Source organism: Aotus nancymaae, unplaced genomic scaffold (genome assembly GCF_030222135.1).
Source record: "Aotus nancymaae isolate 86718 unplaced genomic scaffold, 86718_ANA_hifiasm-v0.15.2.pri h1tg000040l, whole genome shotgun sequence".
Lineage (NCBI taxonomy): Eukaryota > Metazoa > Chordata > Mammalia > Primates > Aotidae > Aotus > Aotus nancymaae.
In genome coordinates, this window is record NW_026988454.1 from 50232122 (window position 1) to 50247640 (window position 15519).

The 15519-nt window shown below is 36.8% G+C and overlaps 1 protein-coding gene and 1 long non-coding RNA gene across 2 annotated transcripts in view; one reads left to right on the plus strand and one right to left on the minus strand.

Moving 5' to 3' along the window:
- ROS1 (ROS proto-oncogene 1, receptor tyrosine kinase) overlaps positions 1-6539 on the plus strand; it is a 132930-nt gene extending 126391 nt beyond the window's left edge. Inside the window, exon 44 of the mRNA XM_064360761.1 lies at positions 5677-6539. Coding sequence (XP_064216831.1) covers positions 5677-5987 — 311 coding nt within the window. The 3' untranslated portion in view covers positions 5988-6539. The remainder of the gene's footprint in view (positions 1-5676) is intronic.
- Positions 1-15519, minus strand: part of LOC135268337 (uncharacterized) — a 60308-nt gene that overhangs the window by 42242 nt on the left and 2547 nt on the right. Inside the window, exon 2 of the long non-coding RNA XR_010336630.1 lies at positions 8169-8236. This is a non-coding gene — a long non-coding RNA (uncharacterized LOC135268337). The remainder of the gene's footprint in view (positions 1-8168; positions 8237-15519) is intronic.

The window sequence follows — 15519 nt, forward strand, 5'->3', positions numbered from 1 at the left end:
AGTACCATGTTGTTTTGGTTACTGTAGGTCTGTAGTATAATTTGAATCTGGTAATGTGATTCTTTCAGTTTTGTTCCTTTTGCTCAGGATAGCTTTGGCTATCCATTAACTGAGTCTTTTGTAGTTCTATATAAAGTTTAGGATTTTTTTTTCTATTTCTGTGAAGAATGTCATTGATATTTTTATAGGGATTGCATTGAATCTGTAGATTACTTTGAGTAGTGTGGTCATTTTAACAATATTGATTCTTCCAATCCCTGAGCATGGAATAGTCTTCCATTTGTTTGCGCCTCCTATAATTTCTTTCATCAGTGTTTTGTTGTTTCCCTTGTAGAGAATTTTCATTTCCTTGGTTAATATATTCCTAGTATTTCATTCTTTTTGTGGCTCTTGTAAGTGGCATTGCCTTCTTGATTTAATCCTCAGCTAGATTATTGTTGGTATATAGAAATGCACTGCATTTTTGTACAATAATTTTTTATCCTGAAACTTTATTGAATTTATTTATCAAATCTCAGTTTTTTGGTGGAATCTTTAGATTTTTCTAGATATAAGATCATATCATCTATGAATGCCTTTTGTTAGATGCCCTTTTATTTTCTTTCCCCTGCCTGGTTGCTCTGGCTGGGACTTACAGTACTATGTTGAATAAGAGTGGTGAAAGGGGACATCCTTGTCTTGTTGCAGTTATTAGAGATGATGTTTTCAAATTTCCCCCATTTAGTACGATGTTGGTTGTGAATTTTTCATATATAGCCTTTATTACTTTGACATATGTTCCTTCTATGCCTAGTTTGTTGAGAGCTTTTATTATGAAAGGATGCTAAATTTTATCAAACGCCTTTTCCGCATCTGCTCATATGATCATATGGTTTTTGTCTTTCATTCTATTGATATAATGGATCATATATATTCAACATATATACATATGTTGAACGATCCCTGCATCCCTGGGAAAAATCTTAATTGATCATAGCGTAGTATCTTTTTCATGTGCTCTTGGATTTGGCTTACCAGTATTTCGTGGAGAATTTTTGCATCTGTGTTCATCAGGGATATTAGCATGCTCTTATCATTCAAAGCAACAAATAAGGCTCAGATTTTTTGACTGCTGAGGCTCAAATGTTTTTGATTATAATTTTATACACTTTATTGATTAAATATAATCACGAACTTTTAGAAAGTTTAAAAGTAATTTTTATGTTATTTTACAACAATCATAAAAATGACTCCTGATTCCTTTCTGTTTTCCTTGCAACTTTTCCAGTAATTAATCTCAGTAACTGTTCTTGCTGTATTATTTTATAACTGTGTCTACATTTTAAAGATCTTTATTGTAAAAGTAATTCATGTTTATTGTAAAAAATATAAAATTATTTAAGCAGTGTAAAAAGTAAAAGTTTCCTAATTCATCTCTATCTCACTCCCCAGTGTTAGCCACAGATAAAGATTTGGTTATATACTTGCAAATATTGTATATAATATCTAGATTCAGAGATTAAATTTAGGTAATCTAAAGGAACTGATGAGCTGTAGATTCTCTAGTAGTTTCTCCAGCATTTTTTAAAATTACAAATAGGCTTTTTAAAAAAATTTGGTGAGAAGATGATTTTGTATTACATCTTCTGCCAGAATCCAGGAGAATAAGCATTCTATGTTGTTATTGAGAAGAAATCCATGTTCTGTGGGAGTCCAGAGGAAGGATGCCAAGTCCACACTATGGCAGATGGAGAGTCAAGAAAGGCCATGGGGAGGAGGTTACATCTAAGCTGAGACCCACTTAGAAGCAGAGGTATGAGAAAAAGAAGCTAAGGCATCCTGTCTATTTCAGGATAGAAGGAGCAGCATGTAGAAAGGCAGGGAATAATAGAGAATGAGGTATTCACAGAACTGCATATAGTTTATTATGCATAAGGGTAGAATGTAGGAAGTGATAAAATTGGAGGGTTACTGTTCACACTGATCAAAGTAAGGAATGAAAAGTAATGAAAACTGAATTAATGAATGGTAACAGGTTTAGAGAGAAGAAAAGAGAGTCCAGAGTTACCATAGAAGTAAATGCTATCAGACTTGGCAACTAAGTGGGTGAAAAAAGGAGAAAGTTTGTAAAAAACCAATGCTATTGCTGGAGATGAGGAACATAGGAAGAGGAACAGTTTTGCATGAGTTTGGTTTGAGTTGGCTGTTGCGTATCTAGGTAGAGAAGTCCAGGACATAGTCGAGATACGGGTTCATACTCAGTTGAAAGATCTGTCCTGTAAGTGTAGGTTGTTGAAGTCCAGGGTGCAGATGAGGTCATTAAATTAGAGTATATGAAATAAGAAGAGAGTGACAAGTGGGTGGATCCCAGAGAGTAGCCAGTTTATGAGGGGCTTACAAAGATGGTGGACATGGGGAGGAGCAGCCAGAAAGGGAAGAGGAAAGTCATAGGGAGGGTTGTTATGGAAACCCAGAGGAGAGAGGCTTTCAAAGAAGGGAGTGACCAAATGCTGCAGAGAGGTAAAGCAATCCAGAGGGTTGCACAGATGTTACAGTTTACTTGTATTTTAAAATTCAACTCTTTGCTCATGGAATCCTTTTCTTCTAATGTGTAAAGACATATTATAAAAGTCACAGAGGCTGCCATAATGGGTGTTAGCAAGCCTGAGAGCTTACCTTTACTTTAGATTTTATTAGAAGTCTCCACGGACCCTTGAGAAAATCTTTTCAGCATTTTGCATTGCCTAGTTCATCTATGAGGCTGCGATAGGTAATAAACAATGCTCACACTCAATATAAAGAATAAAATACCACTATGAAAGGCTTTTAATTAGAATTACTATTCTAATTTTGTTTTAGTACTTTTCTAAGTGCCACTCACTCTGCTATGTAGATTAACTCATTAAATATTTACAACAGCCTTATGAAGTGGACATTATTATTATCACCATTTTACAGATGAGAAAACAGGTTTAGTAACTTGCTCATAATAATACTGCTGAAATAGGGCTAGAGTTTGTCCCCATTGTTGAGCCTTTCCTCTAAGGTTTCACAAAGCCATGGCTGTGGTAAGGAAATGACCCACACAATCTCCCCAGTTATGTTATCAATAGGGTACTGCACAGCTAGGTATAATGAAAGAAATGATTACTTAGAAGCTGCTAGAAAATATACACCATTTTTTTTGGTTATACCAAATCTATTTAGGTACCAGGTTGTTGGCAGAAAGAATTAAAATTCTAAATAACATTCATAACAATAGAGAAGCAAACAAATATTCAAAGTAATGATGCAGGAAGAATTTAACAGGGAATATCATCAAACTATTATAATTTAGAAAGTAACAGGCATTTCTGGGCCATGACAGAAATATAATTTTAGGAAAAGAGAAATCGTTATTCTACTATTTACAATGAATATAAATCCTGAAGGTAAGGAAAGAAAAGAGATGTGGAAATCACTAAATTGATAATTGAGATTGTGACTGAACAAGAGAGGCAGGGTAAAGGCAAAATTTACATATCTGCAAAGGATAAAAATAGTGGAATAGACCCTTCAAGCCAAGCCTAAACTTAATTACTTTTTCAATAAAAGAGAATGTGTTTAATAATAGTGTACTGCTTTGCAGACTGGTGGGCATATTTGACAAAGCAATAAAATGACAGTCTTCGTTGTTGTTGGAGATATGTAAGAAGATAAGAAAAGCATTTGGAAGGACTTTTTAAAGTAAAAAGGTGGGGGCCCTTAGGATAACAAGGAACAATCATACCATGCCTATCCTGTGGTCCTACTGACCTAATGGGGTGGAAAGGGGATAGAGAGAGAAGATTAGTAACATATCTGGGCATCTAGTAAAAATATCCCAGTGACTTCATTCAAACATTTGTGTAAACATCACCTCATCAGTCCCAGAGAGTTCTACAGGAAACAAATCTAAATGCTCCTCTGCTGTTCTAAACATAGCCAGTCAGCCGGCATATGTCTAGTCTGTAAATACCCCTTCTTACTTGGAAGTCTTTATTTTAATATTTCTCTCTTAAAGAGGTTGCTGAGTGCATGCTATCTTTGTTCAGGATATCTGCTTTAAGGTCTACCCATAGACTACTTATTAAATAATTTTTAAAAACAAACAAACAAAACAACCTATCTCTACTATTTCAGTCTCTTGTAAGTTCTTTATGCAACAAGAAGATGTACTAATTGCTGAAACCTTGCCAGGGTCAAGTTACTAAATATTGCTACAAGTACTATAAACCAATAAAGTAGTTAGCTAATGATTTTTCTTTGACACATGACAACAGAATTTCAAAAAGAATTTATTTGCCTCATATAAAATATTATTTTTCAGACTACTCAACAAGCAAAAAAGTTTAAAAAATTAAAATCATGTTTTGGTAGGAAGTTTTCCAATATGCTGTTTCATGGATTAAAGGTATGGCAATGAAATAGTTGATATGAGTAGGTAGACTATATTGTAGATTTAAGTTTTTGTTGAAATTCTAAATTTTCCTTTAACCTGATTTATTTAAGCCTGTTAAGAACATCCTAATTTCCCCACTTATCAGACTACTGGACTACTTAAATATCTTGTTTTTTTCTAACATTTAAAAATATTTTACATTGCTATTATTACATATACCAAGTTATCCTTATGGGCATCTTAATGGCTATTAGTGCATATTGGCAATAATCGTAACAGTTGAATACCTTCCACAGGTGTTCAACACTCTGATACTAACCAAACTTGGCATCTGATAAAGCTTTTTCTATTCGGGAGTTAATTTTGCAACACATCTAACTATTCACATGTTTTGAAATATGCTATAATGATGTTTGAACAATGAAGAGAAAAATGAGATGATACCAAAGAGCCTGCAAGCTTCGCTATCTTGTTCTTCAGCAATTTGGAGGGTCTAGAAAAAGGAAATGCACACCTAATGATCTGGGGAGAAGGGATGTGGTCCATATGCTCTTATAAAATAAGCTTTGTAGTTCAGATGTTAAACCTAATAAATAGGTAGATCCATTAAATTTTTACTGGGAAAAATAGGGACAATTCTACCTCCTGTAGTCTTTTGAAATTATTTTATTTTCCCCATATTTCAATTTAAGTTCATTACAAATAAATCAAATCTGGGTATGTGTTGGGGTGAATGTAGAGGCAATATTGTTTTGTTCATTGCTATATCCATCGATAAGTAGAACACAGGCTTGGAATGTAGCAGTCATCAGTAAATATTATATTAAGCAATTAATTTAGCAAAATTTCTAAATCTAGAAAAATCAGTCTTTAAAAGTAAATATTTCAGTTGCTGTGGAGGTATAAAAGAGTAAACACTTTAGACAAAAAGGGCCCTCTTAGGGCCAATTGAGTCCTATCACAAAGACCACGACCTGCTCCACTTGTTAAGGCAGAGTTAATCACCCCTATGCTCCTACTACATTTAAAAATATTCCTTTATTAAAGTACATGTCACCTTCTAGAGTAATTGATCTGCTTCCCTACTAGACTGTAGCAGCTGCAAGGACAAGAAGCATGTTTTATTTATCTCTATATTTCCCATACTTGGGAGTCTTCACAAACATTTGCTGAACAAATGTATAAAGTTGGTGTTGCCATAATTCTGATGTAGCTTGTATATTATTACAAATAAAGAATTAAATACATGCTAGAATAACATTCATATTTTTTCACAGGTGAAGATGGCAATGTGATTTGTTTGAATTCAGATGACATTATGCCAGTTGCTTTAATGGAAACCAAGAACAGAGAAGGGTTAAACTATATGGTACTGGCTACAGAACGCAGCCAAGGTGAAGAAAAGTCTGAGGGTCCCCTAGGCTCCCAGGAATCTGAATCTTGTGGTCTGAGGAAAGAAGAGAAGGAACCACATGCAGACAAAGATTTCTGCCAAGAAAAACAAGTGGCTTACTGCCCTCCTGGCAAGTCTGAAGGCCTGAACTATGCCTGTCTCACTCACAGTGGATATGGAGATGGGTCTGATTAACAGCGTCATTTGGGAAATACAGAGTTGAGATAAACACTCTCATTCAGTAGTTACTGAAAGAAAACTCCACTAAAATGATAAATGTCATTATGGTCTATGACTCTAAATAAACAGTGCAATGTTCTTGAGTTCTAATCTTGGTTCTGAGAGCCATTTATTTTCAGTTGTAGCAATCCCCATACCAGCTGCCTGACTTTCAGTAGAATTATGAGATGAACACTAAGCAAGTGGAAAGCTTAGGAAGACTCAGAAGTCTGGAAGGGAAACATCGCTTTCCCTCTCCCTTGAGGTGCTTTAGGCTGTTACCCACCTTTAAGTTTGTGCTGTAATATAAATATCTTGGCCACATGTTTGGAAACAGAATAGGTATGTTCAGGGATCTGAAGAAGAGGCTAAGTAGTAGGCTCAGGGGGTTGACTGAACTACAAATAATCTCAAATGGGACTGAGGAAATGAGAAATAACTCAACACATACAGAAGAAACCAGCACCTGTGACATGGGAAATCACTTGGAAAGTTATTACTGCAATGTTATATGTTATCTTTAATCACTATTGTAAAATATTTTGTATTTTGGAGGCTTACAGCAGTAGATTCAGTCATATTGAAAATAAGACTATGAAGATGTTTAAGTCCTGAAGTTTTGCATTCTGCTATCTTTGAGTTGTATAAAAATCACTCTGACTTGTGTGGTATTATGGAAATTAACTAGCATAAAGATTGCTATTCACCATATCTGTTTTATATATAAAATACTTAAGATTACATTTTGTATCAAATTATGCTTAAAATAAATATAAAAAATTATACAATATTAATTCAAGCTGTGTGATTTTTAGCAACCACATGAAAAAATAAACACTGAAATGAGAACTGTTATTAAAAAAACTCTTCAGAGAAAACTTTAACTTAAAATCAAAATATATATTTTGCAGTTGTCCATTTAAATCTTAAAACCACAATTGCTCTAACAGCAACACCAGTGAAGCCATTCTCTGTGTTATTCAGTTAACAACACCAGTGAAGCCATTCTCTGTGTTATTAAGTTGCAGTATTCAGAAAGTTTGCTAGATATAGTGAAGAACATTTTATTTATAGCAGTTGCTAAAATCTGCCTTGGAAAAGGATCATGTATTCACTTCCACCTTGGATAATTTAGTCAATCTTATAATTTGCTTACTACCTGAGAGCCTGCACAGATGATCAGCAAGGAACACAGAGAAGTAAATGTGTTAGTTCTATGGTGAACAGCCCCCAAGTTAAGGTCCAGGATTTGTGGTCACTCGGCCACATCTGATATTCTGCTGAATAAGGCAGAATATTTTGTCTCTGATCTTCTCATCTTCTAATGGGCATTTGCTATTCTTTTTGTTATGCCATGATATGAGTCCCCTTCCTATGCTGGGTAATTCCTCCGCCTTTGTAATCTGGGTGGGAACTGTGTTCCATTCACTCCCCCAGCATTTCTTGCAGCAAGAAAGCAGGCATGTGACCCAGACCTCACCACTAAGACTCACCCACCCACCTGCCCCAGGCTTCTAATTGAGACCTAGGGATGCAAAGAATCAGAGACCATGGCAAGTCTTCTCTGGGGATGATGCCAACTGCAATAGTCTGTGTATTAGACCGTTTTCATACTGCTAGGAAGAAATACCTGAGACTGGGTAATTTATAAAGAAAAAGAGGTTTAATAAACTCACAGTTCCACATGGCTGGTGAGGTCTCACAATCATGGTGGAAGATGAAGGAGGAGTAAAGGCCTATCTTCATGGCAGCAGGGAAGAGAGCATGTGCAGGGGAACTGCCCCTTATAAAACCAGCAGATTTCCTGAGACTTATTCACTATCACAAGAACAGCACAGTTTGAAAACCCACCCCCATAATTCAATTACCTCCTACTGGGTCCCTCTCACAACACATGGAGATTATGGCAGCTACAATTCAAGATGAGATTTGGGTGGGGACACAGCCAAACCATATCAGTCTGGCTTCTGGCACAAAGAAGTTAGTGGTGCTAGAAGTGGCATCTAGAGTCCAAGGCTAGGAGAGTCAGCAGAGCTAGTCTGGAGCCTGGTGCCTCTGAAAGCTTGGACAGCCAGGCTAGACCCATTCTGCTGTCTGCTCTCAAGTCCTCTCCAAGGTGCTGAGAGTTATCCCTACATCCATTTAATAAACACTTACCTTTTAAACCAGCCAGAGTCAGTTTCTGTTGCTTGCAGTGAGGTTTTTGCTTTGACAGTGGCATGGACCTTTGGAAGATATAAGAAGACATCAGAAGTGTATAGACGAATTAAGTTTGCAGTATAATACATTTGCATTACAATTTGGGTAATAGAGAATGTATAGGATATCTGAGGGAAACGGCCTACAAAATTTTCATGTTTCTAAGAAATAAGTGTGAATTAGCAGTATTTTTTTTATAATTCATAATGAATAATAGTGGTAGAAATATTTAATTCAAAATAAAATGATGGCTAACAATGTCATGTGTAAAATGTATTATAAATAAAAATAATTTTATAAAGTATAGTTCGTTGGTTAATTCTGAAATTATAGTACTACAACTGGAAGTTAATTCTAGAAAAATTAGATCTTATAATCCAGAGGAAAAAATTGACAGTGGCTAAAAATGACACTTGTTAAAATAAAATTTGCAGAAGAATAAAATCTTATTGATCATTTTTTTTTTTTTGAGACAGAGTTTCACTCTTGTTGCCAGGCTGGAGTGCAACAGCTTGATCTCGGCTCACTGCAACCTCCACCTCCTGGGTTCAAGCGATTATCCTGTCTCAGTCCCCCAAGTAGCACATGCCTGGGATTACAGGCATGTGCCCCACACCCAGCTAGTAGAGACAGTGTTTCTCCATGTTGGTCAGGCTGTTTCAAACTCCCCACCCCAGGTGATCCACCTGCCTCGGCCTCCGAAAGTTCTGCCATTACAGGTGTGAGCCATTGTGCCCGCCAATATATATATATATTTTTAATCTGTGTTATGTGACCTAGGAAGACTTTAGAGAAGTAATGACTCATAAAGACAGAAGCTCTAACTGGTAAAAATTTATATGAAAAAGCTGATTAATGAATCTAACCTTCATTTAAAATTGTTCAAGAAAAGAATCCATAAGAAAAATATTTAAATAAGTTGAAATGCAATTTAGAGTTGGAAGCAAATGCTATGTTGTTTATGGTTTAAAACTGCCAATTGAGGAAACATTTATCTAGATAAAATTAATATGTTGATATAATTTTGATTAAAATGCTTCACTCCAAATGTTCTTGAGAAAAAGTCTATTTTTGGGTCCAGATGCACTCTATGTTGCCTACCTATATTGGCTTTCACTTTCCTATTGGGATCTCCTGGCCTGTTCTTTTCTGCTTAATAAATCTCACTCAACGTTTATAACCAGCTCATATTCTAACTTTTTGGAAAGGCCTGCCCCTAACCCTCTCCTTTCTCAGAATTACTGTTGCCCTTAATGTCTTTAAATCTTATTTGGCGGTAATCGCAAGTCTTTTCCATTCTATTTCTATGCATTTTACCTACTCAAATAAATTGCAAGTGTTCTGAAGATAGAATGGTGTCTTTTATTCCTTTATAGAATCCCTAAGCCAAAGTAGGTATTTGCTTTTAATGGATTGATAAATTGATTTTATCATTATCTTCTTCCAGCCTATTTCAGAACAAGTCCTTGCTTATGGCTCATGCCAGGAATACCAGAAAATTGGTCTAATCCCACTGGGGACTCATGAGGATTCTTTCAATAATGAGTTATCACTTGAGACCTGGACAGATTACAGACGTTGGGGAACTACTTTGAGATTCATATCAGACATAGGTGATGCCCAAACTTTTGGAAGCCTTTGAAATAATAGTGAACATATGCTAAAGGAAGCAAACATTTATTTTATCATTCTCAGTTTCTACCTTGTCCCAAACCCACCTTTTAACCTCACAATAGTCTCTGTGAATCTAGGATGAATGTTAGGGTGTCCTTGACTTCTCTTTGATACTCCTTGGTAAAAGGAAGCCTGTCCAACTTTCCTTTTGGCAGCCGGTCAGGGTTACAGGGAGCCTGAATCAGATGACCTGTCCTGATCCTTTCGGGCTTCTTCACACACAACCAGAAGAATGAAGGGGCCAAATTATACCTCCCAAACATTACTGTGAATATTTTAGGATATTTCCTTTCAGCTTTTTCTCCCCAATATGAACTTATTTTCATGCTGGAATAGTTGTAGTTGCACCTCTCCTAGTTTTATTCACTTAACATTATTACATAAACTTTCCCTCTATTACATAATCTTTTGTACATGTTTCTGCTGGCTGCATAAAATACCTTAGGATGGATCTACTATGGTTTACTTCTCCTTTGTAGATTTTCGATGCATTAATTTACACATTTAATAAAAATATTGAGTGGCTAAAATGCAGAAAGCATTGTTATAGGTGCTAAGAACAGAGAATTAAACAAAGCAAAGTCTGTGACTTGATGGAGGTTACATTCCAGCATTGTAGTTGGAGGAGGAGACATAATAAATTAAAAAAAAAAAATATATATATATATATACACAGACAGGTGAGGAGCAAACTCAGCATTTCATATAGTGTTGCAGTGCTTGAGATGTTTAAGTGCTCAGTCAAGGTGGGTCTGTTGAGAAAACCTGGTGCCCTGACACACAGAATAAAGGTATTTAGATAAATACCACAAAGATTTTGGCTCTGCAGACCCTTCTGATACCTCAGAGCTTGTAGAGGTGGCCCACTCCTCCAAAGTAAGAGCCAGCACTTTCTCTGTAGAGGAAAATGATAGAGACCTTTTCTCAACCAGGCAACTGGTGTGCCCTCAGGAACCACATTCATCTCTCTCGACAGCCAGGTTGATAACTGTGCTGGATAAATCCCAATATAACTTGACTAGAGATATTCTGGGTCTGATAAGGAAGGAAAGAGATTACATCTCATAGGAGCTCCAGGAATTAGCTAACATGCATTGGCAGGAGTGAGGGGGCTAATGCTGAGATTGCATTCTAAAGGCGCTTGGTCAAGGGAATGGAAAGGTAAGACTGCGTAAGCAAGAATTCATTCACTGGGTGAGACTTTCTTGGGATGTGAGATTTAACATTCTGGAAAAGACCAATGGAGATGAGACAAATTTGTGGCTAGGGTGGCTTCAGAATCCAGAAGAAAACAAAGGCCCTTTCTGAGTTTCCCTGTCAAAAGGTAGAGGAAGGAATTCAAAGGCTGAGGAATGGGAATGCTGAGTGGACATATAATGTGAAGCCAGAAGACCCACCAGAGGATGCAGCATTCACCAAGGTCATCAGGAATGTACTGATGAAAGGGGTCTCACATGCATCGCAAAGAAGCTCAGTGATGGTCTCCTATGCAGGCAGAGCTGTTGGCAGGAGAGGCAGATCCAGAGCTGAGCTTGTTAACATCCATGGTCCCGATGCAGGCCTAAAGCAATAGAGGCCAGATGGCTGCACTTTATCACCAAAAGCCAGGGGACCCTCATCACCAATGACAGAGAGGAAGCCAAAGGGGCTTAACTATAGATAGTTGTGGAGATGGTTAATAAAGCATATATTAGTTTCTTCTCACACTGCTATGAAGAAATACTTGAGACTGAGTAATTTATAAAGGAAAGATGTTTAATTGACTCACAGTTCTGCAGAGCTGGGAAGGCCTCAGGAAACTTGCAATCATGGCAGAAGTGGAAACAAACATGTCCTTCTTCACAGAATGGCAGGAAGGAGAAGTGCTGAGCAAAGGGGGAAAAGCCCCTTATAAAATCATCAGATCTAGTGGGAACTCACTATGACAAGAACAGCATGAGGGTAACCATCCCCATGACTCAATTACTTCCCACCAAGTCCCTCCAATGACACATGGGGATTGTGGGAACTACAATTCAAGATGAGATCTGGGTGAGGACACCTCCAAACCATATCAAAGCATGTTATCCCTAGGGCAGCCAGTCCTTAACATCCAACATCAGTAGAAGGCTTTATTAGTCAGGATTCTTAAGAGAAACAAAACTGATAGGATATTTAGATAGATGGTAGATAGATATAAGATAGATAGATAGATAGATAGATAGATAGATAGATAGATAGATGATAGATAGATAGATAGGTGAGAGGGGACTTATTACGAGTATTGGTTCTCATGATTATGGAGGCTGAGAAGTCCCATGATTCGCCACCTGCAAGCTGGTAATCCAAGGAATTTTGTAGCCTGACTCAGTCCAAGTCCAAAAGCCTGAGAACCTGCAGGGAGCAACTGGTGGAATTTCCTGAGTCTGAAGGCCAGAGAATCTGGAGTTCTAATGGCCAAGAAAAGGAGAATATGAGTGTCCCAGCTGCAGAAGAAAGAATAAGAGCAAATCAGCTTTTCCTCTGCCTTTTTGTTCTATCCAGGCCCCCAGCCAACTGGATGATGTCCATCCACATTCAATACGGAAAGATGTTTCTTAGTTCAGTGATTCAAATGTCAATCTCTTTCAGAATGCCCTTTCTGACAAATATAGAAATAATGTGTTACCAGTAATCTGGGCATCTCTTAATCTAGTTAAGTTGACGCCTACAATTAACTATCACAAAAGCAAAATGTGACCCCTAAAGTTAATGATCACAAAGGCAAAAATGAAGAAACGGGGGCTGACATGGTCTTTCTAATAAAAATCATGATCCTTGCTCAATTTCCAGACCTGAGCCAGTTTTGGAATCTACAACTCATTGACTGACAGTTCCTAGGTGGAAGGACCCTGCAATATGATCACAGCATATACTGCAATGGGAACTATTTACTTCAGTGACTGTACACTGAAGAAAGGGGAAATTCCCAGACATTTCAGGCAGTTGGATACAGGGTCTGAGTTGATATGGGTATCCAGAAACCTAATGCATCATCATAGTCCCTCTGTTGAAGTGGGGCTTATGGGAGCAAGTATTAAATTGCGTCCTGGATAAAATCTAACCTATGATGTGTCCACTCAGTCCACAGCCCCACCCAGTGGTCATTTTCCTACTCTTTATATGTGTAATTGGGATCAATATACTTTGTAGTTGGCATAACCCCCTCACTGGATCTTTGGCCTGTGTGGTAAGAGATACCATAGTGTGGAAGGCCAAGTGGAAACCTTTAAAACTGGCCCCTTTTTCCTTCCCCTCCCCCAGCCCAAATTGTAAATCAAAAATAATGCAAATCTCAGGGGCACGACAGTGATTAGTGCCACTATTAAAGATCTAGAGATTTCAGGGTTCATGGCTTCTATCATATCTCCATTTAATTAACTAGGCTACTGACAAAACTGGATAGATCCTGGAGAATGGCTGTGTAGAATACCATAAGTTAACCCCAATAATGGCCTTAGTTACAGTTGATATGCCAGATGTATATTTGCTAGAATGTATTAATAAGGCTTCAAGTGCATGGTATGTGTCTTGGCATTTGGTTCTCAGAGGATCCAAACTGTTGTATCATCCTATTGATAAGACAATTCAAAAGGCTACTTACTGATAACTGCTCTTAAAGTTTAAACATAAGGAGCTAACAAGTTTATGTGTAGGGAAAGCTAAATTAGAGAGGGGGAAGGATACAACGAAAAGGTAAATGGAAAGTGCAAAGATGACTCATTTGAAGCATTTTTCCATTTAAAGGGAATGGAGAAGTGAGGTAGCAACTGGAAGAGGATGGATCAAGGGAGATTTTGTCTTCAGGTTTGTGTATGTTTTAAAGACAGGAAATATTGTAACCTGTGTTATTAATGGGAATGATTCAATAGAGAGGAAAAAGAAATAATGCAGGATGAAGAGAAGGTAATTGTGGAAATGATACCTTTGAGCAGAAGACAGAGATTGAGGCTCAGGATATAAGGGCAGGAAAAGGATATCTGATACTAATTGGCTCCTATTAAATGTGATAGAATCTTTCTCTACTCCTTTTAATGAGAGATTTTCTTTAATGAAGCAGACTTTGAGCCAGTCTTTCTTTTTCTAACTTGCACTCCAAACTTCAGCTGGACCTATATTTTAAAATTTGTTTAAACATAATAAAATATTTTAATACTCTTTGTTTTTTTCATAATAATTGGTAGTACTTTCTCAATGTACTTAATATCTAGCTAAGGTTAAAGAATATTATCAGTCAAGGGTCAACAGAATGATCTGTAGGACTACTGCAACCTCAGAACTCCCAAACTTGTATCATGTGATGTTGTTGTTACAAAAGTGCCAAATAAGTGGCGTAGACACTAGGTGGTAGGAGTTCCATAAGGGTGAGACCACATACTGTGGTGTGATGTGGAGACAACGTTTTGTGGAAGAGACAGAACTAATCTAGACTTAAAGAACAGACAGCATTTGAATAAGATAGCAGTGAAGGTGAAGGTTTTCTAATCTGCTGGAAGGTAGGAATTCACAAGGACCTTCTGTGGAATATGAGAAAACGTTGCAAACTGCTCAGGGGAACAGTCAACCAGAACAGTTGTGTTTAGGTACTCTGGTAACTTCTTGTGTACCGGTGGGCTGAGGTCTTACCCAACCGTGAGCTTGATATTCGCCTGAAAACTTAGACAAGATAGCTCTAAGTTCATTCTGATAATTGATACAGAGACACAGGATAGGCAAGCACAATAAATAGATCAGTATACTAAAAGCTATCATGCAAAGCATTTTTTAGTGTCACTTCTAGAGCTTTTTCTGTTTACAATAAGGAGAATGAGAATAAAGGGTGTGTAATTGAGTTCAAGCTAGAACTTCCTCTGATAAAGAAGAAAAATAAATATGTACCCTAAAATAACACTAGAAAATATAGCCAGAAGCTTTTGTGATGTGAAAAATATATACTATTAAATTGTATACATTATTTTATTTTAATGTTTAATATATACTATTAAATTGTATACATTATTTTATTTTAATGTTTAATTGTTGCCCTTGTTGTTCTGTGACACAGGAATATTCAGTGGTATCTGTATTTTCTGCTTCATTTTCTTAAGACCCAAAGCTTACATCAATTGGCAGCATGAGTATATATTATGACTGTGAAGTATTATTTTTCTTTTTTAGTTTCAATACTTTATATCTCAAGCAAAAAGAAGAGATGGCAGTATCCCATGAAAAAGTTTTAAATTTTCTGTCTTATCTATAATGACACCATTCCTTAAGTATCAAATGACCAGACATCCCAAGTTTCAATGGGAGATGATGGTCTCTGGTGTTACTGTTTTAATTTATTAACTAAATGGTTTGAAACTGTTAAGTATAAAATTGTGAATAATTTTTCATCTCAACAATTTCAATTGAATATAACCTCATAGGTGCTTTCCCTCAGTGTTTTCCCCCAGATCATTTTTCATGCCTTTAAAAATATATAAGTGAAGAATATGTTTTTAAAAGAAGTATTTGAACAAGGAAGAACAAACATCGTAAGTTCTGTTCTCTATGTTTCTTACCAACATCTGTCTGTCAGCGACCTTTTGTCAGTTTCTGAGTGTGGAGAAGAAACTGCCTGAGGTAAAAATGGGAT